At 43.3% G+C, this 25,821-nt stretch overlaps 2 protein-coding genes across 2 annotated transcripts in view; one reads left to right on the top strand and one right to left on the bottom strand.

Moving 5' to 3' along the window:
- LOC138971882 (1,5-anhydro-D-fructose reductase-like) overlaps positions 1-2,162 on the bottom strand; it is a 39,164-nt gene extending 37,002 nt beyond the window's left edge. The window contains exon 1 of the mRNA XM_070344721.1: positions 1,628-2,162. Coding sequence (XP_070200822.1) covers positions 1,628-1,882 — 255 coding nt within the window. The 5' untranslated portion in view covers positions 1,883-2,162. The remainder of the gene's footprint in view (positions 1-1,627) is intronic.
- Positions 2,163-6,573: 4,411 nt separating this feature from the next.
- Positions 6,574-25,821, top strand: part of LOC138971879 (pleckstrin homology domain-containing family F member 2-like) — a 32,708-nt gene continuing 13,460 nt past the window's right edge. The window contains exon 1 of the mRNA XM_070344716.1: positions 6,574-6,611. Coding sequence (XP_070200817.1) covers positions 6,596-6,611 — 16 coding nt within the window. The 5' untranslated portion in view covers positions 6,574-6,595. The remainder of the gene's footprint in view (positions 6,612-25,821) is intronic.

Genomic DNA, 25,821 nt, shown 5'->3' on the forward strand with positions numbered 1-25,821 from the left:
CCAGGTGTTGCAGGATCTCATTCTGGTAGCGGACACCGGTCAAGTTGCTCACTACATGGTACAGAGGTGTCCTTAGACGTGTGCTGATCCCTCCCTAGACCATCACAGAGCCTCCTCCAAAACGCTGTCGTTCCAGAACAGCGCCTTCTGCGAAGCGCTCTCCGCGACGCCTCCACACTCGGATGCGACCATCAGCAGGTTCCAAGCAAAAGCGGGACTCATCTGTAAACAACACCTGAGCCCACTGCTGACGTTGCCACCTCACATGAGTGCACCAGGCTCGGCGAGCTGCTCGGTGATTAGCTCGGTTGTTCCTCGGACTGGACGCCTTGACGCAAGCCAAAGTTGTGTAAGCGGTTTCGGATCGTCTGACCACTAACAACAGTGTTGGTGGTAGCTTGTAGGCGTTGCCTAATGTTGTTTGCCGTAGCCATTCTTTGTTGCATGGCCTGCCTCTGAATGAAGCGATCCTCTCTTTGTGTGGTGACTCTGGGCCGACCAGAACGTTGTCGCTCCTGCACTCTTCCAGTTGCGTGGAATCTCTGTTTTAGTCTGATGATGACAGAGGGAGCCACTGCAAGCCTCTGGGCCACTTGCCTGGCAGCAACACCGTCTTGTAGCCATCCTATTGCCCTTCCTCTATCCAAATCGCTTAGTTTTCTTCGTGGGGGCATGTTGCTACTGTGCATAATTGTGTCAGCGTGTCAACCTTTAAACACAAGCTGGTGAGCGATGTTCATAGCCAGGACCCTGTTGTAGCACGTGCATCACAACCTTTTGCCCTGGCATGCGTTCCGCAAATTTCATGGGGCTATAAAAAAAAACACCCTTTTTCTTCCAAAATGCAGAAGCTTTTGAGAAGTCCCACAAAGGGAAATAACTCTGCCTGCCAAACAAAATTCTAGGTCAAGACTCATTGTTCATTTGTTAATTCAAACACATGTCATTAATCTTTTAATTATTATGTGGATGCTTAATTTTTTGGCAATTTTTTATAATTAGATTCGTATTTTCGATTGAATTTCAGCATGGAAGCTTGAAAACTAAAACACACTGTCCACAGCAGGGCCGGACCAAATGAGTTATAAGGGGGGGGGGGGGTTCCTCCTTTTTGGGGGGGGGGCAAATCAGCGAAGTGGCGAAGCCACAAGCGCGCGCCTGCAGAGCAGGCGCACGAACTAGGGGGGTCCGGGGGCATGCTCCCCTGGAAATTTTTTGAAAAACGGTTAAAATCTGTGCAATTTGGTGCATTCTGGGCCTTATTTTGAGGGTTAAGAGCAGCATTGTTTTGGTGCTAAAACTATTAAAACAAAAAAACACTCAAAGCAAGGTACATGCTTTTTCCAGGGGTGGGGTTCTGGAACCCCTGCAAACCCCCCCCTGGGTCCGGCCCTGCACAGGAGAATATCAAGGAGTGAAAAGACTATCAACTACAGCATTAAATTTGACAAATAGAGCGCTCAAACACTAACTCTAATACCTTCCTCGGTCGTTTGTGTTGTCATTTATTCAACAAATAAACAATGACTGAAGAAGACCCAAGAGGTTGAAACCGTCTCTCTCTCTCTCCCTCTCTCTTTTTCTCCCTCCCTCTCTCTCTCTCTCTCTCTCTCTCTCTCTCTCTCACCTTGTCCGGTATGTAGGTACCAATCCCGATGACCGGAATGGACCTGTCCGTGGACAACTGTAAAGGCTTGACCGCCGCAGTGGACGATGCCCATCTCGTGGCGCGGGTGACCTGACCTGGTTGTGTCTCGTGCGGAAAACCATTCCATATGACGCGGGCAGTCCGAATACACCGACTTGCGGGCCGGAAGAAGACGGACGTCTTTTTTGTAAGGCTCGATACGGCGGCGGTAGCTACACCACACAGGATTTTCATGTTGGGTAAAGGTATCTCAAACTGTGATCGAACCACTGGCACTGGGTTTAGACTTCAAAATCTGGCCGTGAAAGCTGAAACCAGTGAAGATGCTTTTTCTTCACACATAAAACTATGATACACAAGTCAGTTCAGTTTTGTTTGTGCTTCTTTTTCAGCTACTTTGAGTTGTAAAAAAAACAACAACACACCTTTAGTCAAAGGTGATTTCTGGTTAAATGAAGTATTCCCGTAGTAGTTGTAATTGTTACAGAATTGTCTTCTTGCTAATCACATTTAGCGATACAGAAGGTGTGACACGGAGTGGTGAACTTGCAACATGCAAAACGTTAATTAAAGGGCGTGGGCTGCAGCCTTTTATATAGGGGGCCGCTTTCATGCACTGTTTTTACAACTAAGTCAGGCTGATATCCACTCCAATCACCAGTGCATGTAAATACGCTTTGCTTCGTTAATACGACGTAAAGGTGCATGCAGCCAGATAAGCTGGCAGCTTATACCTCTAAGCTACTGCGGAAGGTTTGCAAATATAATCATCGAAATCTCTGCATCGCCGCACCCCCAATATCAGCTTTTTATTATGCATGGAAGTTGAAGATAAATGCACGTATGAACACGGCCTGCACTTAATCTTAAAGACGAGTGTGGGAACTGAGTTTTTTCATAGAGTATGTAGTCATTTTGCTGTCGTTCGGCAAAAACAAATGTGGAAAAGTGCACAGCATCGCCGTTATCTGGCATAATGGACTCACGTGTAGAAACGGTGCGCGTTGGCAAGATAAAAGGGAATAGGATTTTCACGGGCACACTGAGAGAGACAGACAGACACACAAACACTCACCCACCCACAGACAAATACACACGGACACATGTGCACACATACACGGACACACGAAGACACTGACAGGCACGGCACAGCAGCACTGATAGACACGACTGAACACACACACAGACACACTCACACACACACAGTGACACACACCGTGCACTGACACACACACACACGGGACACACACACACACTGTACACACACACACACACACACACACACACACTATACGACACACACACGCACATACACAAACACCCACCCACACGCGTGCGCACACCGGCCGGGCCGTGACAAACAAACACACGCACAATCACACTCACACAAACACACACACACACACGCACGCACGCGGCGCATAGTCTGTGCGACATACACACATATACATTGACAGATTAGGGGCACGAAGAAAGACACATCTATATTCACTGACGAAGAGACATTAACAGACACACAAGCGCACACACACGCAATCACACTCACACACACACACTGACTGACACACATACATGCACACACACCGCACACATGCACACACACACACACTGACCGCACACACACACACACTGACACACACACACACACACATACACACTCACGCACTCACACACACACACACGGCACACACACACACACACACACTGACACACACTGACGCATGCAAGGCCGCACTCACTGGCCTCTGTGACACACTGTGACGCGCGCTGACTATGCTGAGTTCTTTCACAAATTTATATAAGCCTTCCATGCCATGATTACATCACTTTTAATCCGTGTGGAGTGTTCTCTGTCCAAATACAATTTCAATGTAATATTAGCCGTAACAGCAAACACTCAAGTAAGAAGAGGTTTAGAGAAACGCCCATTTCTAAAGCGCACAATTATGAAGGTATACCATCCACCAAGTACAACACAGAAAAGACGGGTGAAAACGAAGCAAGAAAAGGGAAGAAAGAAAAAAAGAAAGAGAAAAAAGAGAAAATTAAAATCATGACCTTTTTCTGTGAGTCAGTAGTGCATTCAACGGCCTCCCACAGCCTTCAGTTTGCAAACAGCTTCAGCATAATGAATACATTGAGGATTTTGATACCAAGTTTTTCAAACCTTCAGTATGAACTTGATGTGTATCACAGCCTATTAAGGAGAGAGATGATACCAACACTCAGATTTATTTCTTTGAAAACCTTTTTTTTCAAGGACACGGTCATTCCGTGCAACCTCTGGTCTCAAACAAAAGCACACACATGAAAGAACCAGCTCGACTGACACGACTTTACTGAAGGCGCTCTCCTTTTCATGTAAACAGTTCGGTTCACCATAATATTAGATTTGCCTTGACGGCTTTTTACATCAGACTAGACCATGCGGCCCCTATATTTGTCGGACAGTGACATAAGAAAAATAAAAACACCGACTGCTTTCTCAGTGTGGTGAGATAGACCTTTTTTTTATTATTTTTTTTATTAATAATTTAAATTTCTTAAAAAGCCACTGGTGGCTTTAACAAAATGAAGTCATGAACAAATTCTGACTGCCCAGATAACACACAGGGTGTTGATGTTTTTGTAGTACGTAACCAAGTTGAGGAATGGTCTTACTGATTCCATAACAAAAAGGCTGGTCAGATCCTAGGTCATCTATGGTGGTTACAAGCGCCAAAACATGGGGTAGCCATTTCAACTTGACAATTTCAAAATACATGAGTGTATCCGAATGCACGATACGAAGCACACCCGAATCAGCTTTGGGGGCATCGCCATGCAGTCAAGCAGGGTGGAGGTCGCTTCTAGAGCTAAGTTGATCGCCCTGTGGAAACTATCCTTGGCACAAAGGGTCAAAAATCCAAAAAATAAGCCCTTAAAAAAATATGCCCATATTTTTGAAAATATGCCCATATTTTTGAAAATATGACCATATTTTTGAAAATAAGCCCTTATTTCTATAAATAAGGCCTTATTTCAGAAATAAGGCCTTAAATATTTACAGCCATAAGGAAATAAGGGCATAATGAAATAAGGCCTTATTTCTGTTAAGGCCTTACTGAAATAAGGCCTTATTTCTGTTATGACCTCAAAAAAAATAAGCCCTTAAAAAATTATGCCCATAAAAAAATAAGCCCTTAAAAAAAATATGCCCATATTTTTCTGCGCATCGCTACTGCGCATCCGGACATTCGAAAGCGCGCACAAACTCGCCTCTCGTTCAAAACATCCGTCATAACATCGAGCGGATACAGCATGGCTTCACGCATTCGAAAGCGTGCACAAACTCGCCAAAACCCCAATTCTCTCGCAATTTGCAATTTCAGCACAAATTCTTCTCAAAACTTCATCACGATCTGTGAACCCCCCATTCGCCATGTTTCTTATGAGATCTCTGCGCATGAGCGGCGCAGCCGAATTCTATTCAGCTTCATGATTGGTCAAAAAAATAAGGCCTTATTTTTTTATGCCCTTATTTTTTATGCCCATATTTTTTTATGCCCTTATTTTTTATGCCCTTATTTTTATTAAGGCCTTACAGAAATAAGGCCTTATTTCTCGTAAGGCCTTATTTTCAAATAAGGGCTTATTTTTTTATGCCCATATTTTTTTAAGGGCTTAAAGATTTAAGGCCTTAATAATGGAAAATAAGGCCTTATTTTAGAAATAAGGGCTTATTTTCAAAAATATGGGCATATTTTCAAAAATAAGGCCTTATTTTTTTAAGGGCTTATTTTTTTTATTTTTGACCCTTTGTGCCAAGGGTAGGAAACTGCTGTGGGAAGGCAGAAGATTCCCAAGAGCATAAACGTCGAGCTACCTTTATTTCGCCGGCAGACAACTATGCAGAGTCTGCTGTGAAGGGTGACGCAGTAGTCTCCCTGTCACACATGTCAGTCACGCTTTCTGTATGACTAATTCTTACTTTTTGTCTCGGCGTATTCTCGCCAAAACCATAAGAGGATCACCTGATAAATTATTACCTACAAACTGATTTTATTTTCACGCTTCACTGGTTATATTTCCAGACTTTTCTTATAATTTTATTTTTGTTGTTGTTGATTGCATATCAGATTTGAAGCTTAAAAATGATGCTTGATCTGCCAAACAAAAGCCGTTCTGCCTGAAAATTTAAATTGGTAAAAAGCAAAAACAGAGAAAAACAAGTAGTTTCCTTGTATTTATTTTCTTTTGTTCTGTGCTCTTTGTTCTGTGCTCTTTGTTCTGTGCTCTTTGTTCTGTGCTCTTTGTTCTGTGCTCTTTGTTCTGTGCTCTTTGTTCTGTGCTCTTTGTTCTGTGCTCTTTGTTCTGTGCTCTTTGTTCTGTGCTCTTTGTTCTGTGCTCTTTGTTCTGTGCTCTTTGTTCTGTGCTCTTTGTTCTGTGCTCTTTGTTCTGTGCTCTTTGTTCTGTGCTCTTTGTTCTGTGCTCTTTGTTCTGTGCTCTTTGTTCTGTGCTCTTTGTTCTGTGCTCTTTGTTCTGTGCTCTTTGTTCTGTGCTCTTTGTTCTGTGCTCTTTGGTTTTGCTTTTAGTTTTGCTCTTTGGTTCCCTTATCATTTGTGTACGTCCTGAAACCTACAGATGCAAAACAAATGACTTTGTATTTGTGTTGTCCTTGTTTTGGTGAGTACAGAATTCTTTGGGCGAAGGCTGGATGTAAAAGAGCACATGTTTGCTTAAATACCATTTCCTTCGCAAAAGAATATGTCTTGTCTTGTCTATAAGGGACAGCTTGTAAGATTAGGCTTTGCCTAAAACCTTCATCATTTTGTAATAAAGTTCTGAGTTCCGAGTTCTCCCTGTGTGCCGAACAGTAGTGGTACTTGACTATTGGTTCCGGTACAAATTGGTTTATTTTGAAATATTTCGGTGTAAAGATATTAAGTGAGTCACTGACCTACCAAGATGGTGGATCGTCTAGGTGAGTTTGTGAAATTTTTTGAACATGCATTTCGAGCCTAAACTGAACATGAACATTTTGTTACACATGGTTTTGAGAGAAAATGTCAGCTTGGTCAACGAAGCCACATGACACAGTGACTGTGTTACCAGGACCAACAGCCCGAACTCAATGAAACAATACAGAGGAGTTCGAGCGTTTTGTTTTGCTTTCCGAATGACTGTTTTCACTTCGATAGAAACAATTTCCTGCACCTGAATCACCTCGCACTATGGTTTCTTGTTCGAGTTTTTGAATGGCCTGGTCACAGAAAAGTGTCATGTAACAATGTAGGACTGTAGAACGATTTAGACTCTCGTGTGTGCCGTCCTCGATTTCCTGTTCTCATTTTTTCAGTTACCCCGCCCCCTCAACTAAGTCAACCTGGCGAGTATGAAATTCGATACCTGATGCCGCACAAATCAGTTTATCCCGTCACTAGCATAAGTCTTCTAATATTGGAATGATGTTTTTACTTTATTGGGAGAAAGGAAGTGTTCCATTTCCAGTGGCCTTGCCTTGGCCTACCTGTTTCCCTCTACATCTCTCTTTGTCTTACAGTTACAACTTACATCACTATTATTACCTGCCTGTTTTATTTAAAGATTCTACCTGAATACAATCAGCCGATTTTCTAATCACTTTTTTTCCGACTTTGGTCTGATCTGGCCTGAAGTTTGAGGTAAAGAATGTAGTGTATTGTGACTCACTGACTGTGTTGTACTTGTACTTTGTAGGGTGCCAAGTGTTAATTGCTCACAATGTAGGACCTAGTTTACCAAAGTTCAGTGACTCAGACTCACATTATTGTAACTGTTGGTGTGATACATGTATGTATTGAAACCAGAGGAGTATAGCATAGGTTTCCTCTGCAAGACCTTAGAATAGAGTTAGACCAATATGGGGACACTTACTTCAGGTATGTTTTTTATAGTTTTTAATTTTACATCATGAGTTTTACGTAAGCATTTGATAGAAAAATAGTGACTGAGATCGCTCAAAATGGCTCCGAAGTAGCGAGGTTGGTGTGTTTGATCTATATTTTGGAGTCTTTCGCACATCCTGGTGCTGAAGTGACCAGGACGGTAAGATTAATGATAGAACCACCAAGAAATTGTATTTTCAGCAGACTGCACTCTAATTTTCAAGTCTGAATGATAGTGATTAATTTTGCAGATAATTTATATTCATTAAAAAAAGGCCACGAATTCTTCAAAGTGAAAGTGTGATATTTTGTCTCCCTGTTTTCGGGACTTTTTTAATACTTAGTCATGTGGGGTTTTTTTATTTGCCAAAATTCATGCAAGCTGTATCCTCTGGATGTCATTGTCAGATAAGTGTAGCTTTACTTGTAATGTCGGAAAAAATCAAGTCATGTCACATCAACATTTTTTTAAGGGTCAAAACAATAACAAACAAGTCGCGTAAGGCGAAATTACTACATTTAGTCAAGCTGTGGAACTCACAGAATGAAACTGAACGCACTTTAATTTTTCACAATGACCGTAGTCCGCCGCTTGTGCAAAACGGAGTGAAAATGACAAGCCTGTTTAGCGCGGTTGTGGTTTCGCTGTGCTGCATAGCACGCTTTTCTTTGCCTCTCTTCGTTTTAACTTTCTGAGCTTGTTTTTAATCCAAACATATCATATCTATATGTTTTTGGAATCAGGAACCGACGAGGAATAAGATGAAATTGTTTTTAAATCGATTTCGGAAATTTAATTTTGATCATAATTTTTATATTTTTTATTTTCAGAGATTGTTTTTAATCCAAATATAACATATTTATATGTTTTTGGAATCAGGAAATGATGCAGAATAAGATGAACGTAAATTTGGATCGTTTTAAATATAAAAAAAAAAAAATTACAATTTTCAGATTTTTAATGACCAAAGTCATTAATTGATTTTTAAGCCACCAAGCTGAAATGCAATACCGAAGTCCGGCCTTCGTCAAAGATTGCTTTTCAAAAATTTCAATCAATTTGATTGAAAAATGAGGGTGTGACAGTGCCGCCTCAACTTTTACAAAAAGCCGGATATGACGTCATCAAAGACTAATTTATCGAAAAAATGAAAAAATCGTCTGGGGATATCATACCCAGGAACTCTCATGTAAAATTTCATCAAGATCGGTCCAGTAGTTTACTCTGAATCGCTCTACACAGACACACACAGACACACATACACCACGACCCTCGATTCCCCCTCTATGTTAAAACATTTAGTCAAAACATGGACTAAATGTAAAAAGATGTGGGGTCAGGAGGGCAAAATCGGTCGGTTGGGGAACCAGAAGCACAATAAGAATAAGGCCATGTTTTTGTGACTGTGAGTGTACCTGTGTGTCTGTGTGTGTGTCACTGTCTGTGTGTATGTCACTGTGTGTGTGTGTGTGTACTGTCTGTGCGTTTGTGGTGGCTAAAGCTTAAATGTAGCTCAGTGAAAAGTGGAGATGTGATGTAGGGAGATGAGGGGGAGGTAGTGATGAGGAGCAGATAGCAGTGGGCAAGGACTGGTGTGTGTGTGTTGTGGCTACATTTTTTAAGGTAGCTCAGTGAAATTGAAAAGTGGAGATGTGAGATGAGGGGGAAGAGGTGATAAGGAGAAGATAGCAGTGGGCAAGGACCTGTGTTGCTGTCAGCGTTGCAGCTGCCGCTTCTTCATCTCATTGTCTCAACCATAGGGGATCAACAGCTCTATGTTTCTTACTCATAGTCTTTGCGTCAGTGCCCTCACTTGCTTTTCTGTCACTTAGTGTCAGTGTGTCAGTGTCAGCCAATGCGCCGATGCCATCAAGTTTGAAACAATGAAAGCGAAACTGGCATTGTCATTGATCATAAGTAAAGAAATTTGTGTACAAAATGTTCATTATTAGAAACATTTTCAGCCAAAGTTTTCTTCAAATTGATCTAGAGTGAAAATGCCTTTTCACCATCTCTAAACTGGTGCAGTATATTGAAGAAAGTTTTGTCTTCAACATGAAACCCAAACATTACTGCCGCCTTTGTTTATTTTCCTGAGCACTATTTATATATCTCCTGATGCTGTGCTGAAACGCTTAGCCCACCCAAAACGTATTTGTCAAGAAATGAACATGTGTATTGTGTAATACAAACATTATTTCATGGAATTATAAAACTTGCGGAATCTTCAGGATTTTGTGTGTACCGATTTCACTTAATCATTAAATTAGAGTTTAGACAATTAAGGCAGCATTTCTTTCAGTTTCAAAGCACGTTGATAAATGTTGCAGATTACTTTTTTTAAAGCTCATGTCTATGCTTGCAGCATCTTTGCTGGTGTCTGGATACTGATATTATGAAGTGATAAACAGTGTTGTCATCATTTTCACCAGTTTTCATTCACAATCACCTGGGAAATAAATCTCATGTTCCCCATGCAATAAATTGAGGTGGTGAATGGGTTTGAGCTTTCAGGTGAAACGTGGATTGTCAAAGTAAAAGCCAATCAGGCTGGTTGTTTGATGTGTGGATCCATCGCGGCTTTGGATTTGTGTTTCCGAGGACAACGATTGTAAGCATTCACTCTCAAAGACCCAATCAATGTTGATAATTACCGCGGCGACTCATGGTCAATTTGCAACTTATCTAGCTGTAATTGCAAAATCCACAACGAAAAGTCATTAACAGTTAAAAGAAAAGAAATATGTTCAACACTTACTGAACTCACACGTATGATCGCAGCTCTGTACATTTTCAGACTGGAAGAAAAGCGTCAACAAGCTACGTTTGACGTCACATACAAGTTGGACGTTTTATCTCGTGCTACTGTGACGATGCTTTGTGGCCCGGAGTTGTGGCCCGGAGTTGGATTCTAAAAATTCGTCTCCCTGTGGGTTATTGTGCATTTTGTTGCACAACCAAAATGATGACAAAAACGATGTTTGGTGGCTTGTTGTCAGACCAGCATTTTGTTGTTGGTCCTCGGGGAGCATATCGCCTTTTGTCTCATATTTATCAACCGCGGCCTTCGGCCTTGGTAGATAAAGATGAAACAAAAGACGATATGGTCCCCTTGGACCAACAAAAAAGCTGGTCTGTCAACAAGCCACCAAACATCTTATATTACTTTTACAAATACTTCTCTGAAGGGAAGGAGGACAAGGGGTGACCTAATACAAACATATAGAATTATAAATGGGGTGGATGATATTGACATGCACAAAATATTCACATTCAAGCAGACAGACAACACCAGAAACAGCCAGGGAAAAATCTTTGTTCAACACTCGGTAAGACTAACAAGCGCAAGTTTTCGTTTTCTCATAGAGTTGCTAACAATTGGAATGCACTACCCGCTAACATAAAATTCGCACCCACAGTAGACGCCTTCAAAAACTTCTTGGACAATTCTCCAAAATTTCTTAACCTTTTTTATGACTTTGATTGAAAGCATTGAAAGAATAGGGATCTAGGCATGCAAAGTATCTGACAAAGAAGGGGCACCAATAAGGCCTCGCGGCCTTCCGGCTAACAAATATAGCCGCCCCTACATACTACTACTACTACTAAGTTCAGTGAATATCATCATGTCACAGTTAATAAGTGAGTTAAGCATTGACTGATTGACTGGCTCATTTGGTTGAGTATAACTGTCTGCACTGCTTCCCTTCACCACAAGCTGAACATTAGCTTGATTACATGACTGTAATTACATGGGGTCAATGCCAATTGGATAAATCATGTGTGTGACTCTTGTGTGAGAAGCATGAGTCACCGCAGCGTGGAATGGTGCAGTCGCCTTGAGGTGACAGGGCCTGATGCAGCCTGCAGGAAATGCCAGTGTGGGATTTTGATCTCTGACTAAAGTTGAGGCTGACTGAAGAGAAGGAGAAGCCAGGATGATTTGGCTAGTGTGGAATGTATGACACACATGTGTATATACACACATGCACATTCATGAATCATTGAATGCACACACAAACGCTTAGTTACACTAAAACCTACACATTTCTCATCAAGTGCTGTTTACCTTCAAAATGTAGACAACCAAGAGTATGTACAACAAACACTAAAACTGCAATGGATAATACCAACAAGACTCGCTCTCTCTCTCTTATACTCTGTGCAAGGGTCCATCAAACAAATACACTCTCACACACACACACACACCGGCAATGGGTGAAAGATTAAAGAAAGGAAGGTAGTGGTAAAACCCATTCCCAGCTCTCACCAGCTGCAGCAAGCCAAAACCTGACTGTAAGTGTGATTTACTATTATTTGAACCAGCATTAACACTGGCAGATAACATAGCAGTTGCTCCCCCCTCCCCCCTCCCCTACCCCCTCCCCTACCTCCCCCTGATAAAAAGGTAAACAATGTGTAGTGCCACTGCCAGATTCTGGAAGCTGATTCATTCAGAACTGCCAGTGCCAGGGTGGAATTTCCTCTGATCTCCCCCTACCCACCCATCCCCCCCCCCACCCACCCATCTACCTTCCTCCCTGTTTGTTTTGCTCATTTTCTTTCTTGGTAAAGGTCTAGGTTTACACAGTTTTCTTGCTGCATAAACAGAAGCAGGTCATCATCACAAGGCCTACTGTCTGTGTATAACATGTCAAGTCTGGAACTGGGCCTGAGAGTGAGAGACAGGGGTGGTTCTGTGGTTAGGATTCAATTGGCTGCCTTACTGGAACTTGTTTGTGTGTGTATGCGCATGTGTGTCTGTGTACATATGTAACATGTGTTTGTGTTTACTCTGTGTGTTTGTGTACTGTGTGTGTGAGTGAGTGAGTGAGTTTGTGTTTTTGTGTCTCAATGTCTGTCTGTGATTTTGAATACAGAATGTCATTGTTCAGAGTACTAGAAATCTGCCTTGATGTTGCAGTAACATAAAAGGCTTTAATCACACAGACAAGCAAAAACATTGGGATAAATGAAAGAGCATAGAGTGGTGAGGATGCCAGGTACAGTGGAGCCATCATGTAAAGAGCATAGAGTGGTGAGGATGGTTTTTGTGTTCATTTCACCATTACAAGTAACTCTTCCTTATCTTCTCCAGTGTTTTGCGTTTATCTCCCTTCCTTCGTGTGGCTTCAATCCATATTCCCGTTTCTAAGTTACTATTTTTAGAATGTCACTGCGCTGTCCAGAACGCTTCCCTTGCACCCGTAAGTTGTTCTTACTATCAAAGTGAAAAGGTCGAATCAATTTATAGCCACGCGAAAAATACACTCTCACCTATCTCTATATATTTATAAGATATAGATATACATATATATATATATACGGCTTCTCTGTGTGTGGGTGTGTGTGGGCAAAAACCTGTGTATTGTAGAGTTCTGTTTGTGATGGGGTCTAGCGGCTTTTGTCTGTCTGTATGTTCTGGCATTTGAGAAGCCACAACAGATAATATAGGGCTAAGAAATAAGCTCTAAAATTCTCAATCCCGTTTGACAGGACTTCGCCTGCAAAGGTGATTGTGATGAACCGCCACGCTGTCTGTCTCTGTCTCGCGATTCACCCCGGCGAATATTCCTCTAGTTATTCATATTGAGATTCACTGTTCATTCATCATATTGAGATTCACTGTTCATTCATCATATCGAGATTCACTGTTCATTCATCATGTCGGTGTCAGTACTTTTGAGCTGTCACAGTCATGAGTATGTGACACTCCCCTGGCTGCATACACTGATTACAGTGGACCCCATTTTTAAGACCCCCCAATGTAAGACTTCCTCCCTGCAAAGACCTTCTTTTTGCAGACTTTCTGTTCATAACCTCTGTACATTAAGCCCCATTTTAAGACTCCTTCTTTTTAAGACCTGATTTTCTCAGATTTTGGGGGCCTTAATAGGGGGGTTCCACTGTACGGCTGTACCAAATCAAGCGGACATTGAGTATTGCTACATTTCCACATCACGGTGTCCGAACCCTCCCCCCGTGTACACTACATTGGGTGTGCACGTTAAAGATCCCACGATTGACAAAAGGGTCTTTCCTGGCAAAAATTGCTTAGGCACAGTTAATAATTGTCTACCTATACCCGTGTGACTTGGAATAATAGGCCGTGAAAGGTAAATATGCGCCGAAATGGCTGCAATCTACTGGCCGTATAAAATTTCATCTCACACGGCATCACTGCAGAGCGCCTAGAACTGTACCCACGGAATATGCGCGATAAAAGCGTCATTGATTGATTGATTGATCACTCCACTTTGCAGTTTGGTCACAAATCAACTGCCCTCTGGTTATTTATAACACAGCATTTTTCCATTAGATGAACATTGTTGCGAAAACAAACTCATACATCTGTTGACGTCATGAGTTTACGTAAGCATTTGATAGAAATATAGACAGTGACTGAGATCGCTCAAAATGGCTCCGAAGTAGCGAGGTTGGTGTGTTTTATCTGCATTTTGGAGTCTTTCGCACACTCTGGTGCTACAGTAAGTGATCAGAAAGGTAAGATTAACGATAGAACCACCAAGAAATCATATTTTCAGCAATCTATTTTTCAAGTCTTGATGATTGTGATTAGAAAAAATATTCAACAAATAAAGGCTACGAGTTCTTCAAAATTGAGGTGCACCTCGAGGCCGATGTCTGTTCTTTAATCACAGGTCAGTTTTTTTACACCCAAAACAACGCAAACGACACTTCAAACTGCCTAGCTGCACAAGGTGAAAGCGTGTTATTTTGTCTCCCTGTTTTTGGGACTACCGATTTTCCGCGAGAGTGACCTTTTCTTAGCTTTGTTATTTCTACTGTGGGTATACTCACTGACAGTGCTAAGTTTAAGGCGTGCCTTATCAAGACTGAGTGATACAGTGGTACCCCCTTCTGCCTTATCAAGACTGAGTGATACAGTGGTACCCCCTTCTGCCTTATCAAGACTGAGTGATACAGTGGTACCCCCTTCTGTCTTATCAGTGATACAGTGGTACCCCCTTCTGTCTTATCAAGACTGAGTGATACAGTGGTACCCCCTTCTGTCTTATCAGTGATACAGTGGTACCCCCTTCTGTCTTATCAAGACTAAGTGATACAGTGGTACCCCCTTCTGTCTTATCAAGACTAAGTGATACAGTGGTACCCCCTTCTGCCTTATCAAGACTAAGTGATACAGTGGTACCCCCTTCTGTCTTATCAAGACTAAGTGATACAGTGGTACCCCCTTCTGCCTTATCAAGACTAAGTGATACAGTGGTACCCCCTTCTGCCTTATCAGTGATACAGTGGTACCCCCTTCTGCCTTATCAGTGATACAGTGGTACCCCCTTCTGCCTTATCAAGACTGAGTGATACAGTGGTACCCCCTTCTGTCTTATCAGTGATACAGTGGTACCCCCTTCTGTCTTATCAGTGATACAGTGGTACCCCCTTCTGTCTTATCAGTGATACAGTGGTACCCCCTTCTGTCTTATCAAGACTGAGTGATACAGTGGTACCCCCTTCTGTCTTATCAAGACTGAGTGATACAGTGGTACCCCCTTCTGTCTTATCAAGACTGAGTGATACAGTGGTACCCCCTTCTGCCTTATCAGTGATACAGTGGTACCCCCTTCTGTCTTATCAAGACTAAGTGATACAGTGGTACCCCCTTCTGTCTTATCAGTGATACAGTGGTACCCCCTTCTGTCTTATCAAGACTGAGTGATACAGTGGTACCCCCTTCTGCCTTATCAAGACTGAGTGATACAGTGGTACCCCCTTCTGCCTTATCAATACTGTGTGATACAGTGGTACCCCCTTCTGCCTTATCAAGACTGAGTGATACAGTGGTACCCCCTTCTGCCTTATCAAGACTGAGTGATACAGTGGTACCCCCTTCTGCCTTATCAAGACTGAGTGATACAGTGGTACCCCCTTCTGTCTTATCAGTGATACAGTGGTACCCCCTTCTGTCTTATCAGTGATACAGTGGTACCCCCTTCTGCCTTATCAAGACTGAGTGATACAGTGGTACCCCCTTCTGTCTTATCAAGACTAAGTGATACAGTGGTACCCCCTTCTGCCTTATCAAGACTGAGTGATACAGTGGTACCCCCTTCTGTCTTATCAAGACTAAGTGATACAGTGGTACCCCCTTCTGTCTTATCAAGACTGAGTGATACAGTGGTACCCCCTTCTGTCTTATCAGTGATACAGTGGTACCCCCTTCTGTCTTATCAAGACTAAGTGATACAGTGGTACCCCCTTCTGCCTTATCAAGACTGAGTGATACAGTGGTACCCCCTTCTGTCTTATCAAGACTGAGTGATACAGTGGTACCCCCTTCTGTCTTATCAAGACTGAGTGATACAGTGGTACCCCCTTCTGTCTTATCAGTGATACAGTGGTACCCCCTTCTGCCTTATCAAGACTGAGTGATACAGTGGTACCCCCTTCTGCCTTATCAAGACTGAGTGATACAGTGGTACCCCCTTCTGCCTTATCAAGACTGAGTGATACAGTGGTACCCCCTTCTGCCTTATCAAGACTAAGTGATACAGTGGTACCCCCTTCTGCCTTATCAAGACTGATACAGTGGTACCCCCTTCTGCCTTATCAAGACTGAGTGATACAGTGGTACCCCCTTCTGTCTTATCAAGACTGAGTGATACAGTGGTACCCCCTTCTGTCTTATCAAGACTGAGTGATACAGTGGTACCCCCTTCTGTCTTATCAAGACTGAGTGATACAGTGGTACCCCCTTCTGTCTTATCAGTGATACAGTGGTACCCCCTTCTGTCTTATCAAGACTGAGTGATACAGTGGTACCCCCTTCTGTCTTATCAAGACTGAGTGATACAGTGGTACCCCCTTCTGCCTTATCAAGACTGAGTGATACAGTGGTACCCCCTTCTGTCTTATCAAGACTGAGTGATACAGTGGTACCCCCTTCTGCCTTATCAAGACTGAGTGATACAGTGGTACCCCCTTCTGTCTTATCAAGACTGAGTGATACAGTGGTACCCCCTTCTGTCTTATCAAGACTAAGTGATACAGTGGTACCCCCTTCTGTCTTATCAAGACTGATACAGTGGTACCCCCTTCTGTCTTATCAAGACTAAGTGATACAGTGGTACCCCCTTCTGCCTTATCAAGACTGAGTGATACAGTGGTACCCCCTTCTGTCTTATCAAGACTGAGTGATACAGTGGTACCCCCTTCTGCCTTATCAAGACTAAGTGATACAGTGGTACCCCCTTCTGCCTTATCAAGACTGAGTGATACAGTGGTACCCCCTTCTGTCTTATCAGTGATACAGTGGTACCCCCTTCTGTCTTATCAAGACTGAGTGATACAGTGGTACCCCCTTCTGTCTTATCAAGACTGAGTGATACAGTGGTACCCCCTTCTGTCTTATCAAGACTGAGTGATACAGTGGTACCCCCTTCTGTCTTATCAAGACTGAGTGATACAGTGGTACCCCATTCTGTCTTATCAGTGATACAGTGGTACCCCCTTCTGTCTTATCAAGACTGTGTGATACAGTGGTACCCCCTTCTGTCTTATCAGTGATACAGTGGTACCCCCTTCTGTCTTATCAAGACTGAGTGATACAGTGGTACCCCCTTCTGCCTTATCAAGACTGAGTGATACAGTGGTACCCCCTTCTGCCTTATCAAGACTGAGTGATACAGTGGTACCCCCTTCTGTCTTATCAAGACTAAGTGATACAGTGGTACCCCCTTCTGTCTTATCAAGACTGAGTGATACAGTGGTACCCCCTTCTGTCTTATCAAGACTAAGTGATACAGTGGTACCCCCTTCTGTCTTATCAGTGATACAGTGGTACCCCCTTCTGCCTTATCAAGACTAAGTGATACAGTGGTACCCCCTTCTGTCTTATCAAGACTGAGTGATACAGTGGTACCCCCTTCTGCCTTATCAAGACTGAGTGATACAGTGGTACCCCCTTCTGCCTTATCAGTGATACAGTGGTACCCCCTTCTGTCTTATCAGTGATACAGTGGTACCCCCTTCTGTCTTATCAAGACTGAGTGATACAGTGGTACCCCCTTCTGTCTTATCAAGACTGAGTGATACAGTGGTACCCCCTTCTGCCTTATCAAGACTGAGTGATACAGTGGTACCCCCTTCTGCCTTATCAAGACTAAGTGATACAGTGGTACCCCCTTCTGTCTTATCAAGACTGAGTGATACAGTGGTACCCCCTTCTGTCTTATCAAGACTGAGTGATACAGTGGTACCCCCTTCTGTCTTATCAAGACTGAGTGATACAGTGGTACCCCCTTCTGCCTTATCAAGACTGAGTGATACAGTGGTACCCCCTTCTGTCTTATCAAGACTGAGTGATACAGTGGTACCCCCTTCTGTCTTATCAAGACTGAGTGATACAGTGGTACCCCCTTCTGCCTTATCAGTGATACAGTGGTACCCCCTTCTGCCTTATCAAGACTGAGTGATACAGTGGTACCCCCTTCTGCCTTATCAAGACTAAGTGATACAGTGGTACCCCCTTCTGTCTTATCAAGACTGAGTGATACAGTGGTACCCCCTTCTGTCTTATCAAGACTGAGTGATACAGTGGTACCCCCTTCTGTCTTATCAAGACTGTGTGATACAGTGGTACCCCCTTCTGTCTTATCAAGACTGAGTGATACAGTGGTACCCCCTTCTGTCTTATCAAGACTGGGTGATACAGTGGTACCCCCTTCTGCCTTATCAAGACTGAGTGATACAGTGGTACCCCCTTCTGCCTTATCAAGACTGAGTGATACAGTGGTACCCCCTTCTGCCTTATCAAGACTGAGTGATACAGTGGTACCCCCTTCTGTCTTATCAAGACTGAGTGATACAGTGGTACCCCCTTCTGTCTTATCAAGACTGAGTGATACAGTGGTACCCCCTTCTGCCTTATCAAGACTGAGTGATACAGTGGTACCCCCTTCTGTCTTATCAAGACTGAGTGATACAGTGGTACCCCCTTCTGTCTTATCAAGACTGAGTGATACAGTGGTACCCCCTTCTGTCTTATCAAGACTAAGTGATACAGTGGTACCCCCTTCTGTCTTATCAGTGATACAGTGGTACCCCCTTCTGCCTTATCAAGACTGAGTGATACAGTGGTACCCCCTTCTGTCTTATCAGTGATACAGTGGTACCCCCTTCTGCCTTATCAAGACTGAGTGATACAGTGGTACCCCCTTCTAACTTAAGACCTCCACAAATCTGAGAACATCAGTCTTAAAAAGGAGGGAGTCTTAAAAATAGAGGTTAAGAACAGACAGTCTGACGGGCGCAGTGGCGTGGTGGTAAGACGTCGGCCTCTTAATCGGAAGGTCGTGAGTTCGAATCCCGGCCTCGGCCGCCTGGTGGGTTAAGGGTGGGGATTTTTTGATCTCACAGGTCAACGTCTTATGTGCAGACCTGCTAGTGACTTAACCCCCTTCGTGTGTACGCGCAAGCACAAGACCAAGTGCGCACGGAAAAGATCCTGTAATCGGTGGTGGGTTATGGAAACACGAAAATATCCAGCATGCTTCCCCCGAAATCGGCGTATGCTGCCTGAATGGCGGGGTAAAAACAGTCATACACGTAAAAACCCACTCATGCAAAAACATGAGTGAACGTGGGAGTTTCAGCCCATGAACGAAGAAGAAGAAGAGAGCAGAAGACAAGACAGTGTGAGAAAGTAAGGTCTTGTAAAGGAAGGAGGGTGAGATTGGGGGTCTTGTAAAGGAAGGAGTGTGAGATTGAGGGTCTTGTAAAGGAAGGAGTGTGAGATTGAGGGTCTTGTAAAGGAAGGAGTGTGAGATTGGGGGTCTTGTAAAGGAAGGAGTGTGAGATTGAGGGTCTTGTAAAGGAAGGAGTGTGAGATTGGGGGTCTTGTAAAGGAAGGAGTGTGAGATTGGGGGTCTTGTAAAGGAAGCAGTGTGAGATTGGGGGTCTTGTAAAGGAAGGAGTGTGAGATTGGGGGTCTTGTAAAGGAAGCAGTGTGAGATTGGGGGTCTTGTAAAGGAAGGAGTGTGAGATTGGGGGTCTTGTGAAGGAAGGAGTGTGAGATTGGGGGTCTTGTAAAGGAAGCAGTGTGAGATTGGGGGTCTTGTAAAGGAAGGAGTGTGAGATTGGGGGTCTTGTGAAGGAAGGAGTGTGAGATTGGGGGTCTTGTAAAGGAAGGAGTGTGAGATTGGGGGTCTTGTAAAGGAAGCAGTGTGAGATTGGGGGTCTTGTAAAGGAAGGAGTGTGAGATTGGGGGTCTTGTAAAGGAAGGAGTGTGAGATTGGGGGTCTTGTAAAGGAAGGAGTGTGAGATTGGGGGTCTTGTAAAGGAAGGAGTGTGAGATTGGGGGTCTTGTAAAGGAAGGAGTGTGAGATTGGGGGTCTTGTAAAGGAAGCAGTGTGAGATTGGGGGTCTTGTAAAGGAAGGAGTGTGAGATTGGGGGTCTTGTAAAGGAAGGAGTGTGAGATTGGGGGTCTTGTAAAGGAAGCAGTGTGAGATTGGGGGTCTTGTAAAGGAAGGAGTGTGAGATTGGGGGTCTTGTAAAGGAAGGAGTGTGAGATTGGGGGTCTTGTAAAGGAAGCAGTGTGAGATTGGGGGTCTTGTAAAGGAAGGAGTGTGAGATTGGGGGTCTTGTAAAGGAAGGAGTGTGAGATTGGGGGTCTTGTGAAGGAAGCAGTGTGAGATTGGGGGTCTTGTAAAGGAAGCAGTGTGAGATTGGGGGTCTTGTAAAGGAAGCAGTGTGAGATTGGGGGTCTTGTAAAGGAAGCAGTGTGAGATTGGGGGTCTTGTAAAGGAAGGAGTGTGAGATTGGGGGTCTTGTAAAGGAAGGAGGGTGAGATTGGGGGTCTTTAAGAGGGGCGTTCCACGGTACATGTATGTGAGGGGTTTATGTCCACCATCTGTCACCATGCTATACATTTACTTTTCTCTAAATGAACAGATACAAGAATGACATAATAAACATGACCGGTGAAGTGTGTGCAAGTGGTTAATGACCTACAATAACGGTCTGCTGTTGATATGATGGAAGACACCCAGACAAAACTTGTTTCGAAATTCTTTGTCATTTTTGGGAAGGTCTGAAAGTCAAGGGGTCTCAAGAGGGGAGTTCCCGGTACATGTACTGTACAGTCACTCTCTCTTTGCCCCGGTACATGTACTGTACAGTCACTGTCTCTTTGCCCCGGTACATGTACTGTACAGTCACTCTCTCTTTGCCCCGGTACATGTACTGTACAGTCACTCTCTCTTTGCCCCGGTACATGTACTGTACAGTCACTCTCTCTTTGCCCCGGTACATGTACTGTACAGTCACTCTCTCTTTGCCCCGGTACATGTACTGTACAGTCACTTTCTCTTTGCCCCGGTACATGTACTGTACAGTCACTTTCTCTTTGCCCCGGTACATGTACTGTACAGTCACTCTCTCTTTGCCCCGGTACATGTACTGTACAGTCACTTTCTCTTTGCCCCGGTACATGTACTGTACAGTCACTTTCTCTTTGCCCCGGTACATGTACTGTACAGTCACTTTCTCTTTGCCCCGGTACATGTACTGTACAGTCACTTTCTCTTTGCCCCGTACTGTACAGTCACTTTCTCTTTGCCCCGTTGTGTGTGTGAGTGTCTCTTTTTTAGTGTCTGTGTGGTTTGTAGTTTGTTTTCTGTCTACCCTGACTGTTGCTGCTCAAATGGCGGAGAGCCATAAAATATGTTTGAACGGTGAGTTTCACTGCCTGAAGTCTTTGGAACTGAGAAGATTTAATGCAGACATTCTCTGAGAGGAGTGTGGGATGTGAACCACAATGCATTTACATCATGTTCTGATGTGTCAGTGAGAGCAAGGATTTTACCCCTAGGTTTTGTGTGATCACAGGGACAGATTTCTGTGTGTTCTTGCTCTATGGTAACTTGTACAGTGGAACAGCGTAGGCTCTATGGTAACTTGTACAGTGGAACAGCGTAGGCTCTATGGTAACTTGTACAGTGGAACAGCGTAGGCTCTATGGTAACTTGTACAGTGGAACAGCGTAGGCTCTATGGTAACTTGTACAGTGGAACAGCGTAGGCTCTATGGTAACTTGGACAGTACCATTTCTCACTAGAAATGCAGTCATGCAGGGAAGGCAGGTACTCCAGTTGCAATGATTATAGGAAGATGTTTATCAGGAGTGTGCAAGCACCTGATATTCCTGTACACAAGTGAAGCTGTGAAAACCAGATAGGATTTGAATAGGGGACAGGATCAGTCTGATTAGTCTGTGGCCAAGTCTTAGGGATCTTTGTCTGAAGATAGGATTTGAATAGGGGACAGGATCAGTCTGATTAGTCTGTGGCCAAGTCTTAGGGATCTTTGTCTGAAGATAGGATTTGATTTGGGGGCAGGATTAGTCGATAGGATTTGATTTGGGGGCAGGATTAGTCGATGGGATTTGATTTGGCTGCAGGATTAGTCGGATACATCTTTGGGCCGTGTTCAAGTTTTAGGATTCTGTGTCTGATCCTCTTCTGCTTTGTCTTCTTCCGTTCTACAGCAGCTGTCAAGGCCTGGCATTTAGCTGTCTTGTTCCGTTCTACAGCAGCTGTCAAGGCCTGGCATTTAGCTGTCTTGTTCCGTTCTACAGCAGCTGTCAAGGCCTGGCATTTAGCTGTCTTGTTCCGTTCTACAGCAGCTGTCAAGGCCTGGCATTTAGCTGTCTTGTTCCGTTCTACAGCAGCTGTCAAGGCCTGGCATTTAGCTGTCTTGTTCCGTTCTACAGCAGCTGTCAAGGCCTGGCATTTAGCTGTCTTCTTCCGTTCTACAGCAGCTGTCAAGGCCTGGCATTTTAAGCTGTGAACTCAAGATCCAAGAGAGCTGAACATGCACTTCTTTTTTATGTTTGGGGTTCTCGTGGTTGAGAGGTACAGCGCCACTCACTATAATACTTGTTTCTTCTTGTGGATCACACGTCTATAGATACTATTAGACCAATCAATCAATCAATATGAGGCTTATATCGCGCGTATTCCGTGGGTACAGTTCTAAGCGCAGGGATTTATTTTTTTATTTTTTATTTTATGCAATTTATATCGCGCACATATTCAAGGCGCAGGGATTTATTTATGCCGTGTGAGATGGAATTTTTGAGTCACTTGAGAAAAAGTGACTCTATGTAATCGGTCAGTGTTAGTCTGTCCGGCCGGCCGTCCGGCCGGCCGTAGACACCACCTTAACGTTGGACTTTTCTCGGAAACTATCAAAGCGATCGGGCTCATATTTTGTTTAGTCGTGACCTCCAATGACCTCTACACTTTAACGATGGTTTCGTTGACCTTTGACCTTTTTCAAGGTCACAGGTCAGCGTCAAAGGAAAAATTAGACATTTTATATTTTCTCGGAAACTATCAAAGCGATCGGGCTCATATTTTGTTTAGTCGTGACCTCCAATGACCTCTACACTTTAACGATGGTTTCGTTGACCTTTGACCTTTTTCAAGGTCACAGGTCAGCGTCAAAGGAAAAATTAGACATTTTATATCTTTGACAAAGTTCATCGGATGTGATTGAAACTTTGTAGGATTATTCTTTACATCAAAGTATTTACATCTGTAGCCTTTTACGAACGTTATCAGAAAAACAAGGGAGATAACTAGCCTTTTCTGTTCGGCAACACACAACTTAACGTTGGGCTTTTCTCGGAAACTATAAAAGTGACCGGGCTCAAATTTTATGTGAACGTGACTCATTGTGTTGTGAATAGCAATTTCTTCCTGTCCATCTGATGCCTCATATAATATTCAGAACTGCGAAAGTGACTCGATCGAGCGTTTGCTCTTCTTGTTTTACACAATACATCACGCATTCACATCGGCCAGCAGATCGCAGCCATTTCGGCGCATATCCTACTTTTCACGGCCTATTATTCCAAGTCACATTTTTCCAAGGGAACATTTTCTCAGCTCGCTCGGCATCAAGCAGGATGTCTCTAGACTGAAAGCCAAGTTTTTCCCTCTCAGTTTGCTCCTGCTACTGGCCGGTCCTTCTGGCCCAAGTGCAGGTGGCTGATCACACCCAAGAACGTGCACACCAGGGTGGTGCCACTCTGTTGCTGCTAGCTTTCCCTTGAAAGGAAGCGGCCCATTTTTCACAGCAATGGGGCCATAAAGTATGAAATGAAAACCAAAATGTCAGCGTGAACCACAGTGGTGCAGTTCGTATCTGTGTTGCATAAAACTGACATTAAGTCAAGAGCGGCTTTCATTTTGCGGTAAATCGTCGCGTGTTTTAGGGCTCAGATATAAAATGATTTGATTACTGAAGCTGTCAGGATCATTATAATGTCATTTAAAACATGGCCAATTCCTTGCAGCAGATTTTCGGGGAAAAAATCTTCGAAATATGATAAGCACCCTTGTGTTTGCTGACTGAATTGGGCATCAATCAAATTAGATTCATGTGTGATTATATAAATACTAATGATTTACAACAATAAACAGGACATGTTAATTTTATTGATATGCATTGAAGTGATAGAGCAGGTCAGATTTCTTTGATAACGATTGAGGAAGCAAAGTTTTTGCATGAGTTACAGAAAAAAGTGACATGTCAAGGATAACAGATGATTGCTCCTTACTTATCACCTAAACCAGTTCAGGCCCACAGGCACAGGAGAAAAACATCTCTCCAACTTTTTTCTTCTATTTTTGGATGCAGACGCAGTTTAACGAATGAATGATCTTAATTGACAACATCAGCTGTTCAAAAAGGCTATAGCTGCTGAAGACACCATGTGGTATACACCTACTGACCTTGCTATTGCTTTAGCGCTGGGTGTGAAGTCAATTTGTAAGGGTAACAGAGGATTTTTCCTATGTTAATAAGGCTGGTTGAAATTAAGCTGATGCAATTTTTGCCTTAGGTCTTTAAAAAGACTAGCTGCTAAAGAAACGCATCCATCAGTGCAGGATACAGTTCTAAATTACAAACTGACAGATGACAGAGTATCAGTTACAGACACGATTACAGTAATTCATTTTTGTCCCAGGCTAGTCACAGCTTGATTCATGCAGTACATTTTCCTGTTAATCAAATTTTTGAGCTTCGGACAAATATTACAAGCAGTGACAGTGCACATTACACGCGAAATGGCAGGAGGTAGGTTCATTGTTTCATTTCATTTCTTCATTGTCCCATTGCTGGGAAATTCGGGAGGCACCCGATGTTCCCCCAGGTCTATGTTCCCCCAGGTCTAATATGTTATGTCATATGTCATGTCATGTCATGTCATATGACAATTGGCAAATGACATTTCTGTCCTGGGGGAACGTCGCACCTTATTTCGAAATCACGCTAGTTTTTATCTTATCTTGCTAAGGTTTTTTAATGCAGCTTTTCAGTGTCATGCATAGACAAACTTTTTCTGTCAGTAAGAAAGTTATGTCAAATGTATAGAAAAAGATAGTTTAATGCTGAACGTAAGCATACTCCGTGCAACATACTCTTCAGTGACCTTTGCAAGCAATGCAAGGTGTTCTTTGAGTATAATATTTTTAGTTTGTAGTAAACAGAGTGTTTTAAACTTACGATCTGGGCGTTCTCATGAAGTCTGTTGCATGTACTCCTATTTATGTATTCAAATCCAGCCTCCCTCTCTCTCTCTCTCTCTCTCTCTCTCTCTCTCTCTCTCTCTCTCTCTCTCTCTCTCTCTCTCTCTCTCTCTCTCTCTCTCTCTCTCTCGTTATCTGTTTCTATGTGTCAGTGTCTGTCTCTTTTCTCTCCTCCTCCCTCCTTTTACTTGCAACAATATGCAAAGATAATTTTGTCCCAGACTTAGAGGGTAGATCAGATGGCCAAATCTCAGCAGAAATTACAAAAAGAAAAACTTGATACTGAGTCTGCATGACTACCAACAAACCGAGGTGCCAAACTGCCGTCGGCCAGTTTTGATAACAATCAGAGGTAAACAAACACCCGCCACACTCACCATGCCCGGCATGGCCACCTTCTACACCTTCCCTCTTGGGACATGACATGACATATGACGTAACATGACATGATTTATAATATGACATGTCTTGACACAGAACATAAAACATGACATGACATATAACGTGACACATGACATGACATGACATGACACAACTTATAGCAGGATATATAGCATGACATATGATGCGACATATTGCTGGCCATGACATGCGACATGTCACATGGCATATGCCATGACATATGGCATGATATGTAACATGACACGTGACAAGACACGTGTGGCATGACATGTGAAATGACATATGGC

This window comes from Littorina saxatilis, linkage group LG7, assembly GCF_037325665.1.
Source record: "Littorina saxatilis isolate snail1 linkage group LG7, US_GU_Lsax_2.0, whole genome shotgun sequence".
NCBI lineage: Eukaryota > Metazoa > Mollusca > Gastropoda > Littorinimorpha > Littorinidae > Littorina > Littorina saxatilis.